Consider the following 27064-nt stretch of genomic DNA (forward strand, 5'->3'; position numbering starts at 1 on the left):
GTAAAATGGGGATTGAGACTGTGAGCCCCACGTGGGACAGGGACCGTGTCCAACCCGATTTTGTACAAATTTATTACTCTATTTATTTAACTTGTACATATTTACTGTTCTATTTATTTTGTTAATGATATGCATCTAGCTTTACTTCTATTTATTCTGACGACTTGACACCTGTCCACATGTTTTGTTTTGTCGTCTGTCTCCCCCTTCTTGACTGTGAGCCCGTTGTTGGGTAGGGACCGTCTCTACATGTTGCCGACTTGTACTTCCCAAGCGCTTAGTACAGTGCTCTGCACACAGTAAGCGCTCAATAAATGATTGAGTGAATGAATGTGGGACATGGACTGTCCCAGCGTTTAGATCAGTGCTTTGCACATAGTAAGCGCTTAATAAATGCCATTATTATTATTATTATTATTAGTCTGATTAAACTGTACGTACCCGGTGCATAGTATAGTGCCTGGCACATAGTAAGCACTCAGCAAATACCATTTAAAAAAAAAAATAATGGCCTAGTGACTCCATGAAGGAGCAGAATCCTGGAAATCAGGAGGACCCAGGTTCTCATTCTGGCTCCGCCACTTGTCTGCTCTGTGACCTTGGGAAAGTTGCTTCACTGCTCTGTGCCTCAGTTCTCTCATCTGTGAAATGGGGATTGAGACCGTGAGACTTATGTGGGACAGGGACTGTGTCCAACCTGATAAACTTGTATCTACCCCAGGGCTTAGTGATAATAATAATAATAATAATAATGGTGACATTTACATTTATTAAGTGCTTACTATGTGCAAAGCACTGTTCTAAGTGCTGGGGAGGCTACAAGGTGATCAGGTGGGGGGCTCACAGTCTTCATCCCCATTTTACAGAAGAGGTCACTGAGGCTTAGAGAAGTGAAGTGACTTGCTCAAAGTCACACAGCTGACAAGTGGCAGAGCCACGATTAGAACCCATGGAGAAGCAGCATGGCTCAGTGGAAAGAGCCCGGGCTTTGGAGTCAGAGGTCATGGGTTCAAATCCCAGCTCCACCACTTATCAGCTGTGTGACTTTGGGCAAGTCACTTCACTTCTCTGGGCCTCGGTTACCTCATCTGTAAAATGGGGATGAAGACTGTGAGCCCCCCGTGGGACAACCTGATCAACTTGTTAACCTCCCCAGCGCTTAGAACAGTGCTATGCACATAGTAAGCGCATAATAAATGCTATCATTATTATTATTATTATGACCTCTGACTCCAAAGCCCAGGCTCTTTCCACTGAGCCGTGCTGCTTCTCTTAGTATGGTGCCTGGCACTGTATATATGTTTGTATGTATTTATTACTCTATTTATTTATTTTAACTGTACATATTTATTCTATTTATTTTATTTTGTTAATATGTTTTGTTTTGTTTTGCTGTCTGACTCCCCCTTCTAGACTGTGAGCCCGCTGTTGGGTAGGGACCGCCTCTAGATGTTGCCAACTTGGACTTCCCAAGCGCTCAGTCCAGTGCTCTGCACACAGTGAGCGCTCAATAAAAACGATTGAATGAATGAATGAATGAATTCATTTCGTTATTGTTCCCTTCAGTTACATGAAACCAAAAACTGAGTTTCAGGGAGTTACCGCATACCAAGTAACCACGCTCCCAGTTAATTGGAAGCCATTTACGGTGTGCGCAGGTAAGAACTGTAGGGTATTTCAGTATTGAAGATATTCAGTATTATTGAAAATATACGATTGATTGATAGATTGATCCAGCGCTTAGAACAGTGCCTTGCACATAGTAAGCGCTTAACAAATGCCATTATTATTATTATTATTATTATTATTATTATTATTATTATTATTATTATTATTGATTGACTGACTTTAAAGCACTTGATCTCCTTGCCCCCTCCTGCCTATGCAGCCCAGCCAACCTACTCACTGGACGTGGATCTCGGCTATCTCGCGGCCAACGTCCCGCCCCCGTCCTGCCTCTGGCTTGGAACGCCCTCCCGCTTCCTATCATCATCATCAATCGTATTTATTGAGCGCTTACTATGTGCAGAGCACTGTACTAAGCGCTTGGGAAGTACAAATTGGCAAATTGGCAAATTGTCCTATCTGACAGACAATTTCCCCACCTTCAAAGCCTTATTGGAGGCACATCCCTGTCCAACCCGCTTTTGTACAAATTAATTCGTCTATTTATTTTACTTGTACCTATTTGCTATTCTATTTATTTTGTTAATACTGTGCATCTAGCTTTACTTCTGTTTATTCTGATGACTTGACACCCGTCCACATGTTTTGTTGTCTGTCTCCCCCTTCTAGCCTGTGAGCCTGTTGTTGGGTAGGGACCGTCTCTACATGTTGCCAACTTGTACTTCCCAAGCAATTAGTACAGTGCTCTGCACACAGTAAGCGCTCAATAAATACGATTGAATGAATGAATGAAAAACTGACTCAGCCCCCCCTTTAATAATAATAATAATAATAATAGCATTTATTAAGCTCTTACTATGTGCAAAGCACTGTTCTAAGCGCTGGGGAGGTTACTAGGTGGTTACAAGGTGGTTACAAGGAGGTTACAAGGTGGTTACAAGGAGGTTACAAGGTGGTCCGGTTTCCTCATCTCCGACTCTCTTCTGCATCGCCCTGCGTCGTCACCTGTATATATATATATATATATATATATGTTTGTACATATTTATTACTCTATTTTATTTGCACATATTTATTCTACTTATTTTATTTTGTTACTATGTTTTGTTTTGTTCTCTGTCTCCCCCTTCTAGCCTGTGAGCCGGTTGTTGGGTAGGGACCGTCTCTAGATGTTGCCGACTTGTACTTCCCAAGCACTTAGTACAGTGCTGTGCACACAGTAAGCGCTAAATAAATACGATTGAATGAATGAATGAAGGACTGACTAAGCCCCACCTTTAATAATAACAATAATAATAATAATAATAATAATAATAATGGCATTTATTAAGCGCTTGCTATGTGCAAAGCACTGTTCTAAGCGCTGGGGAGGTTACAAGGTGGTTACAAGGAGGTTACAAGGTGGTCCGGTTTCCTCATCTCCCACTCTCTTCTGCGTCGCCCTGCGTCGTCACATGTATATATGTTTGTGCGTATTTATTACTCTATTTTATTTGTACATATTTATTCTATTTATTTTATTTTGTTAATATGTTTTGTTTTGTTGCCTGTCTCCCCCTTCTATACTGTGAGCCCACTGTTGGGTAGGGACCGTCTCTAGATGTTGCCAACTTGGACTTCCCAAGCGCTTAGTACAGTGCTCTGCACACAGTAAGCGCTCAATAAATACAATTGAATGAATGAATGAAAGACTGACTAAGCCCCCCCTTTAATAATAATAATAATAATAATAATAATAATGGCATGTATTAAGCGCTTTACTGTGTGCAAAGCACTGTTCTAAGCGCTGAGGAGGTTACAAGGAGGTCACAAGGTGGTCCGGTTTCCTCATCTCCCACTCTCTTCTGCATCGCGCTGCGTCGTCACCTGTATATATGTATGTGTTTGTACATATTTATTACTCTATTTTATTTGTACATATTTATTCTATTTATTTTATTTTGTTAATATGTTTTGTTTTGTTGTCTGTCTCCCACTTCTAGACTGTGAGCCCACTGTTGGGTAGGGACCGTCTCTATATGTTGCCAACTTGTACTTCCCAAGCGCTTAGTACAGGGCTCTGCACAAAGTAAGCACTCAATAAATACGATTAAATGAATGAATGAATGATTTCCTCCCCTTATTCACCCCTCCCTCAGCCCCACAGCACTTACATACAGATCTATAATTCATTTATTTATATCTCCATCTCCCCGTCTAGACTGTAAGTTCATTGTAGGCAAGGAACATGTCTACCATAACTCTGTTATATAATTATGGTAATAATAATAATGGTGGTATTTGTTAAGCGCTTACTATGTGCAAAGCACTGTTCTAAGTGCTGGGGGGATACAAGATGATCAGGTTGTCCCACATGGGGCTCACAGTCTTCATCCCCATTTTACAGATGAGGGAACTGAGGCACAGAGATGTGAAGTGACTTGCCCAAAGTTACACAGCTGACAGTTGGTGGAGCCGGGATTTGAACCCAGGACCTCTGACTCCAAAGCCCGGGCTCTTTCCACTGTGCCACGCTGCTTCTCTATGTTGTACTCTCCCAAGCGCTTAGTAAAGTGCTCTGCCCACAGTAAGCACACAATAAATATGGTTGATGGATTGACTGATAAATCATATGTTATTTGGGTAGAAATCATAAAGAAAAGGTGGCTTCCATTTTTCAAATTTAAAATAAATCAATTTTGCTGTTACTCGTTTCCAGATTGCCAGGAATTTTGGGCCCCCTTCAAATTACATTAGGCGATGTTTACACCGAACTGAAGAGTCTCGTACGAACTTTCAGGTGAGTACCAGATACGCTCAAGAGAGTCCTTGATTTTACTGCCATCAAATAGAGGTGCAAAGACATTTAAGTTCTATAAGTTCCTAAACTTTGCAGAGTCTAAGGTCAATTTTAGGTGCCTTTTTCTACGGGAATGTAGGGGCTTTTAGACTTTCAGAAAAGGTGGCCTACATTTTTCTCTGCATCACAGAGGAAAGAGGCTAATCTTGTTGGCCAGGCGTGCGCCGAAAGACGAAACAACATACACAAAGAAATTAGGTTGTGGGGAGGGAGGAGGACGAAAATAATTTTTACAGGCGGTGACTCATTTTGACGTACGGTGGATTCGTGAAGCGCATTACTGCCAAAAGTTTCAGAGCACTTTTATTTCATTTTCCCTCACAACATCCTGGCAGGTAGAGGGTATATCTCCATTAAACCGATCTGGAAACTTGAAGCATGTAGAAAATCGTGACTTGTTTGGTATCACACGGTTAATCAGGCTCAGAGAAACTAGAACCCACGTCTCCTGCCTTTGAACTTCAGGGGTTTTCCCCCCTTGAGTACCTCGCCTCTTTCTTTTTATTAAACTTATCTTCTGCCGTGCTCAAAAATTGATAGCACGTGGAGACGGATGGACTATTCATTTTGGCCCATTGACCAGTGATTTTTATTGAGCGCTCGCTATGTGCAGAGCCCTGTTCTCAGCTCTTGCAGCGTGGAAAGAGCCCGGGCTTTGGAGTCAGAGGTCATGGGTTCAAATCCCAGCTCCGCCAGTTGTCAGTTGTGTGACGTTGGGTAAGTCACTTCACTTCTCTGGGCCTCAGTTCCCTCATCTGGAAAATGGGGATTAAGACTGCGAGCCCCCCGTGGGACAACCTGATCACCTTGTAACCTCCCCAGCTCTTAGAACAGTGCTTTGCACATAGTAAGCCCTTAATAAATGCCATTATTATTATTATTACAATACAATTGGTAGACACGATCCCTGCTTTCAGGGAGCTCACAGTCTAGCAGGGAGGCAGAGTAGAAGCAGCGTGGTTCAGTGGAAAGAGCCCGGGCTTTGGAGTCAGAGGTCATGGGTTCAAATCCCGGCTCTGCCAATTGTCAGCTGTGTGACATTGGGCAAGTCACTTCACTTCTCTGGGCCTCAGTTGCCTCATCTGTAAAATGGGGATTAAGACTGTGAGCCCCCCTTGGGACAACCTGATCACCATGTAACCTCCCCGGTGCTTAGAGCAGTGCTTTGCATATAGTAAGCGCTTAATAAATGCCATTAAAAAAAAAAAGGACCTGGATTCTAATCCCGGCTCCACCACTTTGCTGTATATATGTACATATGTTTGTACATATTTATTACTCTATGTATTTAGAGTATTTATTTACCTTGTATCCCTCCCAGCGCTTAGAACAGTGCTTTGCACATAGTAAGCGCTTAATAAATGCCATTATTATTATTATTATTATTATTTTACTTGTACGTATCTGTTCTATTTTATTTTGTTAATATGTTTGGTTTTGTTCTCTGCCTCCCCCTTCTAGACTGTGAGCCCACTGTTGGGTAGGGACCGTCTCTGTATGTTGCCAACTTGTACTTCCCAAGTGCTTAGTACAGTGCTCTGCACACAGTAAGCACTCAATAAATACGATTGATTGATTGCTGCCTGACAACTCTGGTCCAGTTTAACTTCTCTGTGCCTCAGTTACCTCATCCAAAATATGGGGATTAAAGTCCCATGTGGGACATAGGCTGTGTCCAACCTGATTTGCTTGTATCTCCCCAGAGCTTAGTACAGTGCCCGGAAGGTAGTAAGCGCTTAAGAATACCATTAAATGATAAAAAAGTATACTGTGGGGCTGGGGGCGGAGTGAGTATCGAAACGCTTAGTGGGTACAGACCTATATAGATAAACGACTGTTATGTCCCAGTAGAGTCAATTAGGGACAGGGGATTCGTGACTCAGCTTCACCAATGGAATAAACCACGATATTCAGTATCACAGAAAGAAAGCAACGTACAGAAAAAAACATCAAGCGCAACATTGCGGGTGACATAAAGAAAAACATCGAAATGCAACAGACTCTGCTTCCGTTATGTCTTCAATCAATCAATCAATCGTATTTATTGAGCGCTTACTGTGTGCAGAGCACTGTACTAAGCACTTGGGAAGTACAAGTTGGCAGCATATAGAAACAGTCCCTACCCAATAGTGGGCTAACAGTCTAGAAGGGGGAGACGGACAACAAAACCAAACATACTAACAAAATAAAACAAATAGAATAGATAGGTACAAGTAAAATAAATAAATAGAGTAATAAATATGTACAAACATATATACAGGTACTGTGGGGAAGGGAAGGAGGTAAGATGGGGGGGATGGAGAGGAGGATGAGGAAGAGAGGAAGGAAGGGGCTCAGTTTGGGAAGGCCTCTTGGAGGAGGTGAGCTCTCAGTAGGGCCTTGGATAAATAATAAAATAATAATGATGGCATTTATCAAGCGGTTACTATGTGCAAAGCACTGTTCTAAGCGCCGAGCACTGTACTAAGTGCTGAAAAGATGAGATCTCCTACCAGTCTTTCCCCTTCAGCAGTGCATTTTGAAGACTAAAGGGATTTCACTGCTCATTCAGATCACTTAAAACATAACAGGATTCTAGCATAGTTCTCCGAGCGGATCCCCTATCCACACTTCACCCTGAAATGGCTGTTCACTCCTCTCTTTTCTTTCCTTTGAGCCCATCTTCCATCCATGATAGTTTCCCCTCCAACCCTACAATAGCTTCAGAAAAAAACTTCAATCCAGGGGTGCTGAGATCTCTGACGCTATTTAAGCCTTCCAACCCAGGGACATCGCGAATTTCCTATCGTGGGATGATCGGTCCCTTTTGACGTCCAGTTTTTTAACGGGCTGGACTGGCGTGGGCGTCCCCCTGGCCAAGAGATCCCTCGGGCCCGGTCCGTCCCCGGTTTCTCTTTAGAAGACAGAGAGCAGCCAAGTACGTACTTTTAGACTGTAAGCCCACTGTTGGGCAGGGACTGTCTCTATATGTTGCCAACTTGTACTTCCCAAGCGCTTAGTACAGTGCTCTGCACACAGTAAGCGCTCAAGAAATACGATTGACGATGATGATGTACCGAGAAGACGGTCTCTCCTCCCCGGGTTGTCCTTTCGGAGAACAGCGAGCAGCAGCGATGGGTGTTTTCCCCCCCAGCCCTTTTATACTATACTTGTTGACCGTTAAATTGGGTTTCTTCAGCCTAATTATCTTAGTCTACTAATTACGGTTCCTTTGTGCTCCGTTTCTGAAAGGTGTCTCGCCTGGGGCCCCTCCGTCCCGCTGGTCGGGATCATGGGGAGCCCGTGTGCTGAAGGACATTAAGTTTAACAAGTTGTTAATGTGCACAACTGCACTCTCCAACCTCACAGAAGAGAGGGCCAGTAGGATGGGGAAATTTATGGGGACATATGATTTATGATTTGAGTGAATAAATGAATGAAGTAGGGCTTTGACTATCAGAGAGAGCGGTGATCCCTCACATGCGAAGCAGGAGGGAGGACGTGAGCAAGGGGAGGATGGCGAGGCAGCCGAGAATGAAGCAGTGGGGCTTAGCGGATATAGCGCGGGCCCAGCCAAAGTCAGAAGGACCCGGGTTCTAATCCTGCCTCTCCCACTCGTCCGCTTTGTGATCTTAGGCAAGTGACTTCGCTTCTCTGGGCCTCCGTTACCTCGTCTGTAAAATGGGGATTTTACAGACCACGTGGGGCAGGGACTGTGTCCAACCTGATCTACCCCAGTACTTAGAACAGTAAATAAGCACTTAACGAATGCCGTAATTATAATGATTAAGTTGGTGTTAGAAAAGTGTCCACAGCACCTGTATATATGTATATATGTTTGTACATATTTATTACTCTATTTTACTTGTACATATCTATTCTATTTATTTTATTTTGTTAGTATGTTTGGTTTTGTTCTCTGTCTCCCCCTTTTAGACTGTGAGCCCACTGCTGGGTAGGGACCGTCTCTATATGTTACCAACTTGTACTTCCCAAGCGCTTAGTACAGTGCTCTGCACACAGTAAGCGCTCAATAAATGCGATTGATGATGATGATGATGAAAAGTGTGCGGGACTGGGATGTACAGTAGGAAGGGGAGAGCCGATCGAGTGCTTTAAAACCGGCGGTAAGGACTCTGTCTGGGCGGCTGGATGGGCAGCTGTTGGAGGTTTGTGTGGAGCGGGGAGACACGCACAAAACAATTTTGGGGGAAAAACGATCTAGACAGCAGAGTGAAGTCTGGCCCGAAGAGACAGGAGGCGGGGAGGTCAGCGAGAAGGCCGATGCAGTAGTCAAGGCGGGAAATGACAAGTACTTGGACCGGTTCATTCATTCATTCATTCATTCACTCGTATTTATTGAGCGCTTACTGTGTGCAGAGCACTGTACTAAGGGCTAAGTCCAAGTTGGCAACACATAGAAATGGTCCCTACCCAACAGCGGGCTCACAGTCTAGAAGGGGGAGACAAGAGAACAAAACAAAACGTATTAACAAAATAAAATAAATAGAATAAATATGTACAAGTGTGGTAATAGTTTAGATAGAGAGGCAGGGGCAGATTCTAGAGATGTGCCGAAGGTAGAACGGACGGGATTTGGTGACCGATTGATTACGCAGGTTGAATGAGAGGGGTGAGTCAAGGATCACGCCTAGGTTAAAAGGCTTGTAATACAGTTGTTATCTACAGCGATGGGAAAGTCTGGGGATGGACAGGGTTTGGGTGGGAAATTATCATAATAATGGCATTTATTAAGCGCTTACTATGTGCAAAGCACTGTTCTAAGCGCTGGGGAGGTTACAAGGTGATCAGGTTGTCCCACGTGGGGCTCACAGTCTTCATCCCCATTTTACAGATGAGGTAACTGAGGCCCAGAGAAGTTAAGTGACTTGCCCAAAGTCACACAGCTGACACGTGGTGGAGCCGGGATTTGAACCCATGACCTCTGACTCCAAAGCCCGTTCTCTTTCCACTGAGCCACGCTGCTTCTCTAGGCATTGAGGCGTTCTGTTTTGGACATGGTAGATTTAAGGTGTTGGGGGGGGGCATCCGAATAGAGAAGGGGGGAGGAAACGCGAGACTGCAGAGCAGGAGAGAGGTCAGGATTTAGTACAGTGCCTGGTAATAATAAGAAGAATAATTTTGGTATTTGTTAAGCGCGTACTACATGCAAGGCACTGTTCTAAGCGCTGGGGAAGATACAAGGTGATCGGGTTGTCCCATGTGGGGCTCACAGTCTTAATCCCCAATTTACAGATGAGGTAACTGAGGCCCAGAGAAGTGAAGTGGCTTGCCCAAAGTCACACAGCTGACAAGCGAGTAGAGCCGGGATTTGAACCCATGACCATGACCCATGGTATATAATAAGCACTTCACAAATACCAAAAAAAAAAAAAAGCAACTCTGCTCATCCCATTCCTGTCAGTGCAGGATGGCTAGGGCTTCTTCTGAATCTCTTCCCAGAGTCAGGAAAAGTGCCAGGATTCTCTTCTGTTCCCACCAGCCCAGTCTTGCCTTACGCCGCCGAGTCGTCTTTGACCCATAGTGACGCCATGGAGCCCCCCTTCCATCTGCAATCGTTCTGGTAGTGGTTCTGGTTCTGGTATTACTCTATCTATTTATTTATTACTCTATTTATTTATTACTCTATTTTACTTGTACATATCTATTCTATTATTTATTTTATTTTGTTAATATGTTTTGTTGTCTGTCTCCCCCATCTAGACTGTGAGCCCACTGTTGGGTAGGGACCGTCTCTAGATGTTGCCAACTTGGACTTCCCAAGCGCTTAGTACAGCGCTCTGCACACAGTAAGCGCTCCATAAATACGATTGATGGATTGATTGATTGACAAGCGAGTAGAGCCGGTATTTGAACCCATGACCACGACCCATGGTGCATGGTAAGCACTTCACAAATACCAAAAAAAACCCCAGCAACTCTGCTCATCCCATTCCTGTCAGTGCAGGATGGCTAGGGCTTCTTCTGAATCTCTTCCCAGGGTCAGGAAACAGTGCCAGGATTCCCTTCTGTTCCCACCAGCCCAGTCTTGTCTTCTGCCGTCGAGTTGTCTTTGACCCATAGTGACCCCATGGAGCCCCCCCTCCATCTGCAATCGTTCTGGTAGTGCTTCTGGTTCTGGTATTACTCTATTTATTTATTTATTACTCCATTTATTTCTTTATTACTCTATGTATTACTCTATTTTACTTGTACATATCTATTCTATGTATTTTATTTTGTTAATATGTTTTGTTGTCTGTCTCCCCCATCTAGACTGTGAGCCCACTGTTGGGTAGGGACCGTCTCTAGATGTTGCCAACTTGGACTTCCCAAGCGCTTAGTACAGCGCTCTGCACACAGTAAGCGCTCCATAAATACAATTGATGGATTGATTGATTGACAAGCGAGTAGAGCCGGTATTTGAACCCATGACCACGACCCATGGTACATAGTAAGCACTTCACAAATACCAAAAAAAAAAAACCCAGCAACTCTGCTCATCCCATTCCTGTCAGTGCAGGATGGCTAGGGCTTCTTCTGAAACTCTTCCCAGGGTCTGGAAAAGTGCCAGGATTCCCTTCTGTTCCCACCAGCCCAGTCTTGTCTTCCGCCGTCGAGTCGTCTTTGACCCATAGTGATGCCATGGAGCCCCCACTCCATCTGCAGTCGTTCTGGTAGTGGTTCTGGTATTACTCTATTTATTACTCCATTTATTTCTTTATTACTTTATGTATTACTCTTATTTGTACATATCTATTCTATTTATTTTATTTTGTTAATATGTTTTGTTCTCTGTCTCCCCCTCCTAGACTGTGAGCCCACTGTTGGGTAGGGACTGTCCTATATGTTGCCAACTTGTACTTCCCAAGCACTTAGTACAGTGCTCTGCACACAGTAACGCTCAATAAATGCGATTGATTGATTGAATGTGCTTACCAGCTCTGTAGTAGTGTACTCTCCCAAGTGCTTAGCACAGTGTTTTGCCCACAGTAGGCACTCAATAAATGCCATGGATGATGATGATTAGTGTAGGCTCTCCTTTCCTCCACTCTCACTTCCTTCAGCATCTCTCTTACAGTTGGATTTGCACCCTTTTAGGAGTCTGTGCCTTAGGTCTTCAGCCCAAAAGACAGCTCTGTATCAACCCTTTGATTTCATATTTATTACATATTTATTACTCTATTTTACTTGTACATATCTATTCTACCTATTTTATTTTGTTAGTATGTTTGGTTTTGTTCTCTGTCTCCCCTTTTAGACTGTGAGCCCACTGTTGGGTAGGGACTGTCTCTATATGTTGCCAACTTGTACTTCCCAAGCGCTTAGTATAGTGCTCTGCACACAGTAAGTGCTCAATAAATACGATTGATTGATTGATTGATAGTGCAGCGGAAAAGGAGTTTTAGAAAAGGACTCACCCCATTAAACCGTGAGCTCCTTGTGGGCAGGGAATAATAATAATAATAATGTTGGTTTTTGTTAAGCGCTTACTATGTGCGAAGCACTGTTCTGTGCGCTGGGGGGATACAAGGTCATCAAGGTTGTCCCACGTGGGGCTCACAGTCTGAATCCCCATTTTCCAGATGAGGGAACCGAGGCCCAGAGAAGTGAAGTGACTTGCCCAAAGTCACACAGCTGACAACTGGCGGAGTGGGGATTAGAAGGGAATGTGCTTACCAGCTCTCTTGTATTGTACTCTCAATCAATCAATCAATCGTATTTATTGAGCGCTTACTGTGTGCAGAGCACTGTACTAAGCGCTTGGGAAGTACAAATTGGCAACATATAGAGACAGTCCCTACCCAACAGTGGGCTCTCCCAAGTGTTTAGTACAGTGAGCCCGTTGTTGTGTAGGGACCGTCTCCATCTGTTGCCAACTTGTACTTCTCAAGCGCTTAGTCCAGTGCTCTGCACACAGTAAGCGCTCAATAAATACGATTGAATGAATGATTGTTCTGCACACAGTAGGCACTGAATAAATGCCATTGATGATGTTGATTAGACTGATTAGATGTAGGCTCTCCTTTCCTCCGCTCTCACTTCCTCCTGCATCTCCCTTTCAGGTGGATTTGCCCCCTTCATTCAGTCGTATTTATTGAGCGCTCGCTGTGCGCGGACCACTGTACTAAGCGCTTGTCCTGACCCTTTATTCACCCCGCCCTCAGCCCCACACAACATATGCACGTATCCGCAGTTGATTTGTTGGTGTTGATGTCTGTCTCCCCCGCTAAACTGTATGCTCGTTGTGGGCAGGGAGTGTGTTATATTGTTCTCTCCCAAGTGCCTAGTACACACAGCCAGAAAATACTCAACAATAAGTACAGTGGATTGACTGACTGATAGATTGTAGGCGCCTTGAGAGCAAGGATCGTGTCTAAAGAAGCAGCGTGGCCTAGTGGATAGAGCCGGGGTTCTAATCCTGGGTTCTAATCCTGCCTCTGCCACTTCATTCATTCATTCATTCAATCGTATTTATTGAGCGCTTACCGCGTGCAGAGCACTGGACCAAACGCTTGGGAAGTACAGGTCGGCAACGGAGAAGCAGCGCGGCTCAGTGGAAAGAGCCCGGGCTTTGGAGTCAGAGGTCATCATCAATCGTATTTATTGAGCGCTTACTGTGCGCAGAGCACTGTACTAAGCGCTTGGGAAGTACAAGTTGGCAGCATATAGAGACAGTCCCTACCCAACAGTGGGCGCACAGTCTAGAAGGGGGAGATGGAGAACAAAACCAAACATACTAACAAAATAAAATAAATAGAATTGATATGTACAAGTAAAATAAATAAATAGAGTAATAAATATGTACAAATATATATACAGGTATATATATATATATGTCTCCCTCCCGTAATCGAGACCGGTAGAGGACTGGGAACTCTCCAGGTGTAACCCGGAGAGGGGAAAGTAAGCACCTGGGTGTATCTAATCAAAGTAAAAAGCCGTAGTTCCTTCCCTTGAGAAGAGAAGCAGCGTGGCTCAATGGAAAGAGCACTGTACTAAGCGCTTGGGAAGTACAAATTGGCAACATATAGAGACAGTCCCCACCCAACAGTGGGCTCACAGTCTAATCCACTCGTCAAATGTGTGACTTTGGGCAAATCACTTCACTTCTCTGGGCCTCAGTTGCCTCATCTGGAAAATGGGGCTTAAGACTGTGAGCCCCCCGTGGGACAACCTAATCACCTTGTAATCCATCAATCAATCGTATTTATTGAGCACTTACTGTGTGCAGAGCACTGTACTAATCAATTGATCGTATTTATTGAGCACTTACTGTGTGCAGAGCACTCTACTAAGCGCTTGGGAAGTCCAAGTTGGCAACATATAGAGACGGCCCCGACCCAACAGCGGGCTCACAGTCTAGAAACTTGAGTCTTCGCCCTCGATTCTCTCCCAGGCCGCCGCTGCCCGGCCCAAGTGAGTTTTGACTCGTAGCCGATCGCCTGCCACTCGCTAGCCACTGGCCAAGCTAGGGATGGAATGGACAGGCCTCTGCTTGACTCTCCCTCAATCAATCAATCAATCAATCGTATTTATTGAGCGCTTACTGTGTGCAGAGCACTGTACTAAGCGCTTGGGAAGTACAAGTTGGCAACATAGAGAGACGGTCCCTACCCAACAGTGGGCTCACAGTCTAGAAGGGGGAGACGGAGAACAAAACCAAACATACTAACAAAATAAAATAAAGAGAATAGATATGTACGAGTAAAATAAATAAATAAATTGAGTAATAAATATGTACAAACATATATACAGATATATATATATATATATATATATATATATATATATATATATATATATATATATATATATATCTCCCTCCCGTAATCGAGACTGGTAGAGGACTGGGAACTCTCCAGGTGTAACCCGGAGAGGGGGAAAGTAGGCACCTGGATGTATCTAATCAAAGTAAAAAGCCGTAGTTCCTTCCCTTGAGAAGAGAAGCAGCGTGGCTCAATGGAAAGAGCCCGGGCTTGGGATTCAGAGGTCATGGGTTCAAATCCCAGCTCCGCCAGTTGTCAGCTGTGTGACCTTGGGCTAGTCACTTCACCGCTTTACACATAGCGCTTAATAAATGCCATCATTATTATTGTTATTATTACAATACAGTCGGTAGACACGATCCCTGCTTTCAAGGAGCTCACAGTCTAGCGGGGAGGCAGAGTAGAAGCAGTGTGGCTCAGTGGAAAGAGCCCGGGCTTTGGAGTCAGAGGTCATGGGTTCAAATCCCAGCTCCGCCAATTGTCAGCTGTGTGACTTTGGGCAAGTCACTTAACTTCTCTGGGCCTCGGTTGCCTCATCTGTAAAATGGGGATTAAGACTGCGAGCCCCCCTTGGGACAACCTGATCACCCTGCAACCTCCCCGGTGCTTAGAACAGTACTTTGCACGTAGTAAGTGCTTAATAAATGCCATTGAAAAAAAAGGGCCTGGATTCTAATCCTGGCTCCACCACTTTGCTGTATATATGTATATATGTTTGTACATATTTATTACTCTATTTATTTAGAGTATTTATTTACCTTGTATCCCTCCCAGCACTTAGAACAGTGCTTTGCACATAGTAAGCGCTTAATAAATGCCATCATTATTATTATTATTATTCTCTGGGCCTCAGTTCCCTCCTCTGTAAAATGGGGATGAAGACGGTGAGCCCCATGTGGGACAACCTGATCACCTTGTATCCTCCCCAGTGCTTAGAGCAGTGCTTTGCACATAGTGCCTAATAAATACCGTTATCATTATTATTATTATTACAGTCTAATGGTTATAGGGAAGCAGCTTGGCCTAGTGGATAAAGCACAGATTAGGGAGCCAGAGGGGCTGGATTCCAATCCCAGCTCCACCACTTACCTGCTGTGGGACCTTGGGCAAGTCACTTCACTTCTCTGGGCCTCAGTTCCCTCCTCTGTAAAATGGGGATGACGACTGTGAGCCCCATGTGGGACAACCTGATCACCTTGTATCCTCCCCAGTGCTTACAGCAGTGCTTTGCACATAGTAAGCGCCTAATAAATACCATTATTATTATAATTATTACAGTCTAATGGTTATAGGGAAGCAGCTTGGCCTAGTGAATAAAGTACAGATTAGGGAGCCAGAGGGGCTGGATTCTAATCCCAGCTCCACCACTTACCTGCTGTGGGACCTTGGGCAAGTCACTTCACTTCTCTGGGCCTCAGTTCCCTCCTCTGTAAAATGGGGATGACGACTGTGAGCCCCATATGGGACAACCTGATCACCTTGTATCCTCCCCAGCGCTTAGAACAGTGCTTTGCACATAGTAAGCACCTAATACCATTATTATTATTATTACAGTCTAATGGTTATAGGGAAGTAGCTCGGCCTAGTGGATAAAGCACAGATTAAGGAGCCAGAGGGGCTGGATTCTAATCCCAGCTCCACCACTTACCTGCTGTGGGACCTTGGGCAAATCACTTCACTTCTCTGGGCCTCAGTTCCCTCATCTGTAAAATGGGGATGAAGATGGTGAGCCCCATGTGGGACAACCTGATCACCTTGTATCCTCCCCAGCGCTTACAGCAGTGCTTTGCACATAGTAAGTGCCTAATAAATACCATTATTATTATTATTACAGTCTAATGGTTATAGGGAAGCAGCTTGGCCTAGCGGATAAAGTACAGATTAGGGAGCCAGAGGGGCTGGATTCTAATCCCAGCTCCACCACTTACCTGCTGTGGGACCTTGGGCAAGTCACTTCACTGCTCTGTGCCCCAATTTCCTCAACTGCAAAATGGGGATTCAGTACCTGTTTTCCCTCCTACTTAGACTTTGAGCCCTATGCGGGACAGGGTCTCTCTGTCCAACTTGATTAACTTGTAACCACCCCCTTGTCTAGAACAGTGCTTGACACATAGTAAGCGCTTAAAAAAAATACCATTAAAAAAAGGAGTCTTTTCCTTCAGTCATTCATTCATTCAATCGCATTTATTGAGTGCTTACTGTGTGCAGAGCACTGGACTAAGCGCTTGGGAAGTCCAAGTTGGCAACATCTACAGATGGTCCCTACCCAACAGTGGGCTCACAGTCTAGAAGACAAAACATATTAACAAAATAAAATAAATAGAATAAATATGTACAAATAAACTAGAGTAATAAATAAAACCAGCTTTAAGGCATTTAACCAACTCTCCCTCCTGACCGATCTTTACTTTTCTCCTGCTTCCCCCACATTCATTCATTCATTCAATCATATTTATTGAGCGCTTACTGTGTGCAGAGCACTGTACTAAGCACTTGGGAAGTACAAGTTGGCAACATAGAGAGACGGTCCCTGACAGGTTTTTAAAAATCAATCAATCAATCAATCAATCGTATTTATTGAGCACTTACTATGTGCAGAGCACTGTACTAAGCACTTGGGAAGTACAAATTGGCAACATATAGAGACAGTCCCTACCCAACAGTGGGCTCACAGTCTAAAAGGGGGAGACAGAGAACAAAACCAAACATACTAACAAAATAAAATAAATAGGATAGATATGTACAAGTTAAATAAATAAATAAATAAATAAATAAATAGAGTAATAAATATGTACAAATCCTTTCCAGTTGGGTTGGACTATTTCTGTTGATTTAAGACTTTTCATCTTAACAAGATTTCCTTAACCGTTTTGGGGGGAACTGGCCTGGGAGACAGAAGGACCTGGGTTGTAATGCCAGCTTGGCCCTGTCTGCTTTGTGACCTTGGACAAGTCACTGAACTGCTCTGTTCCTCAGTTACCTCATTTGTAAAATGCAGTTTTAGACTGTGAGCCCCTTGTGGGGCAGGGACTATGTCCCTTGTATCTACCCCAGTGCTTAGAATAGTGCCTGACACGAAGTAAGTGCTTAGCAAATGCCGTTCGAAAAGAAAAGAAACAACTTGATATTTAGAAGAGGTGTTTCCTTCTGAAACTCACACCACAGCGCGTTCTTCAGTCATTCATTCAATCAGTCATATTTATTGAGCACTTACTGTGTGCAAAGCACTGGACTAAGCACTTGGGAAGTCCAAGTCGGCAACATCTAGAGACGGTCCCTACCCAACAGCGGGCTCACAGTCTAGAAGGGGGAGACAGACAACAAAACAGAACAAGTAGGTGTCAATACCATCAGAATAAATAGAATTATGGTTATATGCACATCATTAATAAAATAAATAGAGTAATAAATCTATGAATATATACAGGTGCTGTGGGGAGGGGAAGGAGGTAGGGCATCATCATCAATCGTATTTATTGAGCCCTTACTGTGTGCAGAGCACTGTACTAAGCACTTGGGAAGTACAAGTTGGCACCATATAGAGACAGTCCCTACCCAACAGTGGGCTCACAACCTAAAAGGGGGAGACGGAGAACAAAACCAAACATACTAACAAAATAAAATAAATAGAATAGATATACACAAGTAAAATACATAGAGTAATAAATATGTATAAACATATACACATATGTACAGGTGTTGTGGGGAAGGGAAGGAGGTAAGATGTGGGGGATGGAGAGGGGGAGAGGAAGGAAGGAGCTCAGTCTGGGAAGGCCTCCTGGAGGAGGTGAGCTCTCAGTAGGGCCTTGAAGGGAGTGGTCAGTCATATTTATTGAGCGCTTACTGTGTGCAGAGCACTGTACTAAGCGCTTGGGAAGTACATGTCGGCAACATGTAGAGACGGCCCCTACCCAACAACAGCTCACAGTCTAGAAGGGGGAGACAGAGAACCAAACAAAACAAGTAGACAGGTGTCAGTACCATCAGAATAAATAGAATTATGGTTATATGCACATAATTAATAAAATAAATAGAGTCATAAATCCGTATGAATATATACAGGTGCTGTGGGGAGGGGAAGGAGGTAGGGCATCATCATCATCATCAATCGTATTGAGCCCTTACTGTGTGCAGAGCACTGTACTAAGCGCTTGGGAAGTACAAGTTGGCAACATATAGAGACAGTCCCTACCCAACAGTGGGCTCACAGTCTAAAAGGGGGAGACGGAGAACAAAACCAAACATACTAACAAAATAAAATAAATAGAATATTTACAAGTAAAATCAATAAATAGAGTAATAAATACGTACAAACATATATACATATATACAGGTGCTGTGGGGAAGGGAAGGAGGTAAGATGGGGGGGGATGGAGAGGGGGATGAGGGGAAGAGGAAGGAAGGGGCTCAGTCTGGGAAGGCCTCCTGGAGGAGGTGAGCTCTCAGTAGGGCCTTGAAGGGAGTGCTCAGTCGTATTTATTGAGCGCTTACTGTGTGCAGAGCACTGTACTAAGCGCTTGGGAAGTACAAGTCGGCAACATGTAGAGACGGCCCCTACCCAACAACAGCTCACAGTCTAGAAGGGGGAGACAGAGAACCAAACAAAACAAGTAGACAGGTGTCAGTACCATCAGAATAAATAGAATTATGGTTATATGCACATAATAAAATAGAGTAATAAATCTGTATGAATATATACAGGTGCTGTGGGGAGGGGAAGGAGGTAGGGCAGAGGTGGGGATGAGGAGGAGGAGAGGAATAAAGGGAGGGCTCAGTCAGGGAAGGCGTCCTGGAGGAGGTGAGCTTTTATTAGGGCTTTGAAGGGAGGAAGAGAGTTAGTTTGGCGGATGTGCGGAGGGAGGGAGGGCATTCCGGGCTAGAGGATGGACGTGGGCCGGGGGTCGACGGCGGGATGGGCAAGGATGAGGCCCAGTGAGGAGGTTAGCGGCGGCAGAGGAGCGGAGGGTGCGGGCTGGGCTGGAGAAGGACAGAAGGGAGGGGAGGTAGGAGGGGACGGACAGCCTTGAAGCCGAGAGTGAGAAGTTTTTGCTCAACTACCCTTTCTCACCTTTAAAATGATCATCTTCCAGTTTCCAGTTTATCAGTATTTGTGAAAACAGACTGGCTTCCTGGTTGAAACTATAGCATTACCTCCAGTCCAGCGTCTGGGGCCAGTAGGTGTGTCCCTATAATGGCTCTGGTTATGTAGTCTTGACGGGTTCATCCACTCCAGTGACATTTTGATCTGTTTTCGGACGCTGCTTCCCAGTTGATACCTTTGCAAAACAACGTGTTGACGAGAGGGACTAGTGTTGTGACCACACCAATCAATATTTTCACCATGGAAGAGCGCATCGACCGGATCCTTCTGTTTGGGGAGAGGAACGTCGCCTACGGGGGCAGCTGATCGATAAATAGCGTGAACGTTACACCGCTCTCGTTGCTGTTCGCAGGAGCTCTCCCCACTGTATCACGACTGTATCACGTCTGTGTGTTAATCTGTGCAGCCCACGGGGGACTGGAAACTCCCTCAAGTTGAAATCTCATAAATCCGAACCCGTTTCCTCATAGGAAACGAGGGACTGGTTCCCGAACTAAGGCCGCAACCCAAGTTTCCCAAATCAATCAATCAATCAATCGTATTTATTGAGCGCTTACTATGTGCAGAGCACTGTACTAAGCGCTTGGGAAGTACAAATTGGCATCACATAGAGACAGTCCCTACCCAACAGTGGGCTCACAGTCTAAAAGGGGGAGACAGAGAACAGAACCAAACATACCAACAAAATAAAATAAGTAGGATAGAAATGTACAAGTAAAATAAATAAATAAATAAATAAATAGAGTAATAAATATGTACAACCATATATACATATATACAGGTGCTGTGGGGAAGGGAAGGAGGTAAGACGGGGGGATGGAGAGGGGGACGAGGGGAGAGGAAAGAAGGGGCTCAGTCTGGGAAGGCCTCCTGGAGGAGGTGAGCTCTCAGCAGGGCCTTGAAGGGAGGAAGAGAGCTAGCTTGGCGGATGGGCAGAGGGAGGGCATTCCAGGCCCGGGGGATGACGTGGGCCGGGGGTCGATGGCGGGACAGGCGAGAGCGAGGTACAGTGAGGAGATTAGTGGTGGAGGAGCGGAGGGTGCGGGCTGGGCAGTAGAAGGAGAGAAGGGAGGTGAGGTAGGAGGGGGCGAGGTGATGGAGAGCCTTGAAGCCCAGGGTGAGGAGTTTCTGCTTGATGCGCAGATTGATCGGTAGCCATTGGAGGTTTTTGAGGAGGGGAGTAATATGTCCAGAGCGTTTCTGGACAAAGATAATCCGGGCAGCAGCATGAAGTATGGATTGAAGTGGAGAGAGACACGAGGATGGGAGATCAGAGAGAAGGCTAGTGCAGTAGTCCAGACGGGATAGGATGAGAGCTTGAACGAGCAGGGTAGCAGTTTGGATGGAGAGGAAAGGGCGGATCTTGGCAATGTTGCGGAGCTGAGACCGGCAGGTTTTGGTGACGGCTTGGATGTGAGGGGTGAATGAGAGAGCGGAGTCGAGGATGACACCGAGGTTGCGGGCTTGTGAGACGGGAAGGATGGTAGTGCCGTCAACAGAGATGGGAAAGTTAGGGAGAGGACAAGGTTTGGGAGGGAAGACAAGGAGCTCAGTCTTCGACATGTTGAGCTTTAGGTGGCGGGCGGACATCCAGATGGAGATGTCCTGAAGGCAGGAGGAGATGCGAGCCTGGAGGGAGGGGGAGAGAGCAGGGGCAGAGATGGAGATCTGGGTGTCATCAGCGTAGAGATGATAGTTGAAGCCGTGGGAGCGAATGAGGTCACCAAGGGAGTGCGTGTAGATCGAGAACAGAAGGGGACCAAGCACTGAACCTTGGGGAACCCCCACAGTAAGAGGATGGGAGGGGGAGGAGGAGCCTGCAAAAGAGACTGAGAAAGAACGACCGGAGAGATAAGAGGAGAACCAGGAGAGGACGGAGTCAGTGAAGCCAAGGTCAGATAACGTGTTGAGGAGAAGGGGGTGGTCCACAGTGTCAAAGGCAGCTGAGAGGTCGAGGAGGATTAGGACAGAGTAGGAGCCGTTGGATTTGGCAAGCAGGAGGTCAAAGCCGCGCAGAAATGTGTCTTCAATCGCTTAGAAAAGTGCTTGGCGCGTAGTAAGCACTTAATAAATGCCATCATCAATCATCATCAATCGTATTTATTGAGCGCTTACTGTGTGCAGAGCACTGTACTAAGCGCTTGGGAAGTACAAATTGGCAACATATAGAGACAGTCCCTGCCCAACAGTGGGCTCACAGTCTAAAAGACTAGTCTAAAAGTCTAAATACCATCATCATCATTATTATTACTATTGCCGACATGTACTTCCCAAGCGCCTAGTACAGTGGTCTGCACACAGTAAGCGCTCAATAAATACAATTGAATGAATATTTATTTTATTTAGTTAATATGTTTTGTTCCTTGTCTCCCCCTTCTAGACTGTGAGCCCACTGTTGGGTAGGGACCCTCTCTATATGTTGCCAATTTGTACTTCCCAAGCACTTAATACAGTGCTCTGCATGCAGTAAGCACTCAATAAATAGGATTGAATGAATGAATGAAATACAATTGAATGAATGAATGAAGTGTACATCATAGAGCTATAGTATGTAGGGGAGCGAGAGGACAGGTCACTTCAGTTCTTTGTGCCCCAGTTTCCTCATCTGTAAAACGGGGATTAATATCGTGAGCCCGTGTGGAACAGGGACTGTGTCCAGTCTGATTAGATATAATAATAATAATAATAATAATGTCATTTGTTAAGCCCTTACTATGTGCAAAGCACCGTTTTAAGCACTGGGGTGGATGCAAGGTGATCAGGTTGTCCCACGTGGGGCTCATAGTCTTAATCCCCATTTTACAGATGAGGTAACTGAGACCCAGAGAAGTGAAGTGACTTGTCCAAAGTCACACAGCTGATAAGTGGCGGAGCTGGGATTCAAACCCATGACCTCCAACTCCCAAGCCCGGGCTCTTTCCACTGAGCAACGCTGCTTCTCATGTCTACTACAGTGCAAAGTACAGTTCCTGGCACATTGTAAGCGCTTCATAAATACCATAAAAAAATCCCCAGATCTTGTAGTGGGGTAGTAGCAGTTTAGGTGGAGATGAAGGGGCAGTTCCAGGCGATATTGTGTAGGAAGAACCATAGGATTTGGCAGTAGATTGAATGTAAGTTGGAATTATTATTATTATTGTGGTATTTGTTAAGCACTGACTGTGTGCCAAGCACAGTTCTAAGAGCTGAAGACAGTTCAGAGTCCAGGATGACACCGAGTTTGTGAGCTTTTAAGAATAGGGAGGAGAGTGGTGTTGTCGAGTTAAATGGAAGAGACTTTATTGAAAAAATTGAAACTATCAGGCGTGATCTCCCTAAAATCTCCCCTGTCCTCTCCAGTCCTTCCCTTCTCCTACCCCCGAGAAGCAGCGTGGCGCAATGGAAAGAGCCCGGGCTTTGGAGTCATAGGTCATGGGTTCAAATCCCGGCTCTGCCAATTGTCAGTTGTGTGACTTTGGGCAAGTCACTTTTTCTGGGCCTCAGTTACCTCCTTTGTAAAATGTGGGACAGCCTGATCACCTTGTATCCCCCCAGTGCTTAGAACAGTGCTTTGCACATAGTAAGCGCTTAACAAATATCATCATCATTATTATTGTTATTGTTATTATTACCCCTTCCTTGACTCTCCCATCCTTCCTAGCAGTATCTCAAGGGGAGATCTCCCTCCTCCTCTCAAAATCCACCTTGTAACCCTGTACCTTGACCCCATGCAAAACAGAACTCCTTATCCTTCTAGACTGTGAGCCCGCTGTTGGGTAGGGACCATCTCTATATGTTGCCAACCTGTACTTCCCAAGCGCTTAGTACAGTGCTCTGCACACAGTAAGCGCTCAATAAATATGATTGATTGATTGAATGAATGAATGAATCTTCCCACCCAAACTCTGTCCTCTCCTGGATTTTCCCATCATTGTAGATGGCACCCCCATCCTTCCCATCTCACAAGCCCGTAACCTTGCAGTGTGGCTCAGTGGAAAGAGCATGGGCTTTGGAGTCAGAGGCCATGGGTTCCAATCCCGACTGCGAATTGTCAGCTGTGTGACTTTGGGCAAGTGACTTAACTTCTCTGGGCCTCAGTTCCCTCATCTGTAAAATGGGGATTAAGACTGTGAGCCCCCGTGGGACAACCTGATCACCTTGTAACCTCCCCAGCACTTAGAACAGAGCTTTGCACATAGTAAGCGCTTAATAAATGCCATCATTATTATTATTATTATATCCTTGACTCCTCTCTCTCATTCAACTCACATATTCCATCCGTCACTAAATCCAATTCCCACCTTCACAACATTGCTAAAGTCCGCCCTTTCCTCTCCATCCAAACCGTTACCATGTTAATATAATCACTCATCCTATCCCATCTAGATTACTGCATCAGCCTCCTTGCTGACCTCCCAACCGCCTGTCTCTCAGCCCAGGTATTCACTGTCACCAAATCATTCATTCATTCATTCATTCAATCATATTTATTGAGCGCTTACTCAATAAATGAGGTAACTGATTTATTACTGATTTATTACAGTGCTTAGCACTGTACTAAGCACTTGGGAAGTACAAGTTGGCAACATATAGAGACGGTCCCTACCCAACAACAGGCTCACAGTCTAGAGACTTCCTGTGTTGGCAGTAACAAAACTAAACACGTGGACAGGTGCCAGATCATCAGAATAAATAGAAATAAAGCTAGATGCACATCATTAACAAAATAAATAGAATAGTAAATATGTACAGGCTAGCTTGTAGCAACTACCTTTTGTTCCAAAAGCTAGTACTCTGGATGGACTAATGGAAACTCATATCGATCAGTGGTATTTATTGAGCATACAACACTGTACTGAGCTCTTAGAAGAGGACAACAAAAGATGCATTACCTGCCCTCAAGGAGTTTACATTTGCGGTCTCTCAGCTATTAACCAGGAAGATCTCAATAAAAATGTGAGCTCTGGGGCATGACCATGTGGATGGTGCCAAACGGAATACGAGATCCCCATTTAGAGAGGCTCACATTAGGAGACTGCACTCACAGTCCTTAATGAACACTTATTTTTGGCTAAGCATTTTGGTAACAACACTAAAAAAAAATTAGGGAATCCCCTGACAACATACTACCTGGGTAGAATGTGATGTGATATTAAAATCCAGGGTATTTATTGACTGCTTATTGTGTGCAGGGCACTATACTAAGTGCTCGGAAGAAACCGGGGGTCGGGGGAGAAGGGTGGGTGGGTGAGTGTATTTGTGTTTTGAGGGCCGTTCAGCCTATGAACTGTACTGGCAGTTTTCCTTAATGCACAGTTTGCCAAAAATATAGCCCTCGGGCTACAAGGGAACAGTGCACTTGTCAGTTCATCATTCAAATCCGGCCTTTCCTCTCTATCCAAACTGCTACCATGTTTATCCAAGGACTTATCGTACCCTGCTTTGTTTACTGTATCAGCCTCCGTGCTGATCTCCCTGCCTCTTGTCTCTCCCCACTCCAGTCCATACTTCACTCTGCTGCTCGGTTCATTTTTCCACAAAACCCTCCAGTCCACGTCTCCCCGGTCCTCAGGAACTTCCAGAGGTTGCCCATCCACCTCCACATTGAACAGAAACTCCTTACCATTGACTTTGAAGCACTCAATCTCCTTGCCCCTTCAACCTAATCTCCCTAATTTCTTATTTTGACCAGTACACTCACTTCACTTCTGTAATGCCAACCTACTCACAGTCTCATCTATCTCCCTACCAAATGGAACTCCTTCCCCCTTCATATCTGACAGACCATTAACCTCTCCACCTTCAAAGCCATATTGAAATCCCATCTCCTCCAAGAGGCCTTCCCCTACTAAACCCTCATTTTCCCTACTCCCTCTCCCTTCCCTTGCCCGTGGTTTTGCACTCTTTTTTTCACTCCACCCTCAACCCCACAGCATTTATGTACATAGCCATAATTAATTTATACTAGTGTTTGTTTCCCCCTGTAATAATAATAATACTGGCATTTGTTAAGCCCTTACTGTGTGCAAAGCACTGTTCTAAGCGCTGAGGGGATGCAAGGTGATCAGGTTGTCCCACGTGGGGCTCACAGTCTTCATCCCCATTTTACAGATGAGGGAACTGAGGCCCAGAGAAGTGAAGTGACTTGCCCCAAATCACACAGCTGACAAGTGGCGGAGCCGGGATTTGAACCCTTGACTTCTGACTCCCAAGCCCGGGCTCTTTCTGCTCTTGTTGTTAGATAATAATAATAATGATAATAATATTTGTTAATAATAATGGTATTTGTCAAGCGCCCACTACATGCCAAGCACTCTTCCAAGCGCTGGGGGGACACAAGGTGATCAGGTTGTCCCACGGGGGGCTCACAGTCTTCATCCTCATTTTACAGATGAGGTAACTGAGGCCCAGAGAAGTGAAGTGACTTGCCCAAAGTCACACAGCTGACAAGTGGCAGAGCCAGGATAGACTGTAAGCTTCTTGTGGACAAGAAACATGTTTGCCAACTCTATAAATATTCTCCCAAGCACTTTGTTCGGTGCTCCACAAACAGTAAAACGCTCAAGGCTCCTTCAATAAATGTCTCGTTTTTTTCCAGGTTAACAAATAAGAATATCATTCATAAGCCCGCCGAATGGACACTACTTGCTATCGTGTTGATGTCTTCGTAAGTATGCATTCGGATTTTAATTTCTCAGCAATGTCACAGTATCGGTGTGACGTGCCCTGCCTGGATTTTGAAGATTTATAAGCATAAACGAAATGTCCAACCTCTGACTTTGCGTATGCTCTTGGGAAAGTCATTCCCCTCTTCCAATTACATTGGTTTTCCATATGCATACAGGATGGAAAGGAACTGATTGTAAAGTGATCTAAGAATCTTAAATAATGGCCTGTGAGAATTAATAATGATGGCATTTCTTAAGCGCTTACTATGTGCAAAGCACTGTTCGAAGGGCTGGCACTGTTCTACTTTGTATTTTTTGAGGCCCTTTTTTGAGAATCAATCAATCAATCATATTTATTGAGCGCTTACTATGTGCAGAGCACTGTACTAAGCGCTTGGGAAGTACAAATTGGTAACATATAGAGACAGTCCCTACCCAACAGAGAACCTTAGGGCACTTTACAAATACTAGCCCATTTTTTCCTCACAGCACCTCTTTGAAATGGGAGGTATAGCAGTATAACGCCTATTTTACATGTAGAAAAACTCAAGATAAAACTGAGTCCTTTTATTTACATCCCGGCCTTTAAGGAAAAATAGAAATCATCAAATAAATCGAAGCATGTAGTACAGTGCTCCGCACACAGTAAGCACTACATAAGTGCCACTGATTAATTGATTTCAGAAGTCTCTTATTAACACGCCTAAGATTTTGTTTGTCAGAGATTCCAGCCAGTCATCGAGTACCTTATTTTTTTAATTTTCCAAATTAGTGTGCAGTTTTAAAATGGAATGAAGGCAAAAGAAATGAGCCGCGCTGGCTTCCCAAAGAGAACCGTGCTTCCGAAGTCCTCATAAAACATTTAATGCCCGCTCACCTTTTAAGAAATCACTGGCGGTTTTTCACAGTGTCGGGCTGAGTCCTTTCAGTAGGTTTAAAACCATCAGGCGGGATGAGTGTGTTTTTCAGCTTGAATTGCAAGATCGCAAATGTCTTATTGCCGGGACCGTTTAATACCGCATTACTGCTGCTGCTTTTGAGTTTGCTGGTTCACCGGAATCTGTAGGACACAGAAGTACTTTAGCAGATATCGACGGGTCAC

The 27064-nt window shown here is 44.7% G+C and overlaps 1 protein-coding gene across 3 annotated transcripts in view; it reads left to right on the top strand.

The window, feature by feature from the left end:
* The window catches only part of RPAP2 (RNA polymerase II associated protein 2), a 173518-nt gene that overhangs the window by 85314 nt on the left and 61140 nt on the right, over window positions 1-27064 (top strand). For 2 of the 3 annotated variants that reach the window (XM_038745114.1, XM_038745115.1), the window contains exons 10-11: window positions 4325-4405; window positions 25893-25961. In XM_038745114.1, the coding sequence (XP_038601042.1) occupies window positions 4325-4405; window positions 25893-25961 (150 nt within the window). The remainder of the gene's footprint in view (window positions 1-4324; window positions 4406-25892; window positions 25962-27064) is intronic. The other variant, XM_038745116.1, reaches the window with a different exon arrangement.

The sequence above is a fragment of the Tachyglossus aculeatus genome, chromosome 4, assembly GCF_015852505.1.
Source record: "Tachyglossus aculeatus isolate mTacAcu1 chromosome 4, mTacAcu1.pri, whole genome shotgun sequence".
NCBI lineage: Eukaryota > Metazoa > Chordata > Mammalia > Monotremata > Tachyglossidae > Tachyglossus > Tachyglossus aculeatus.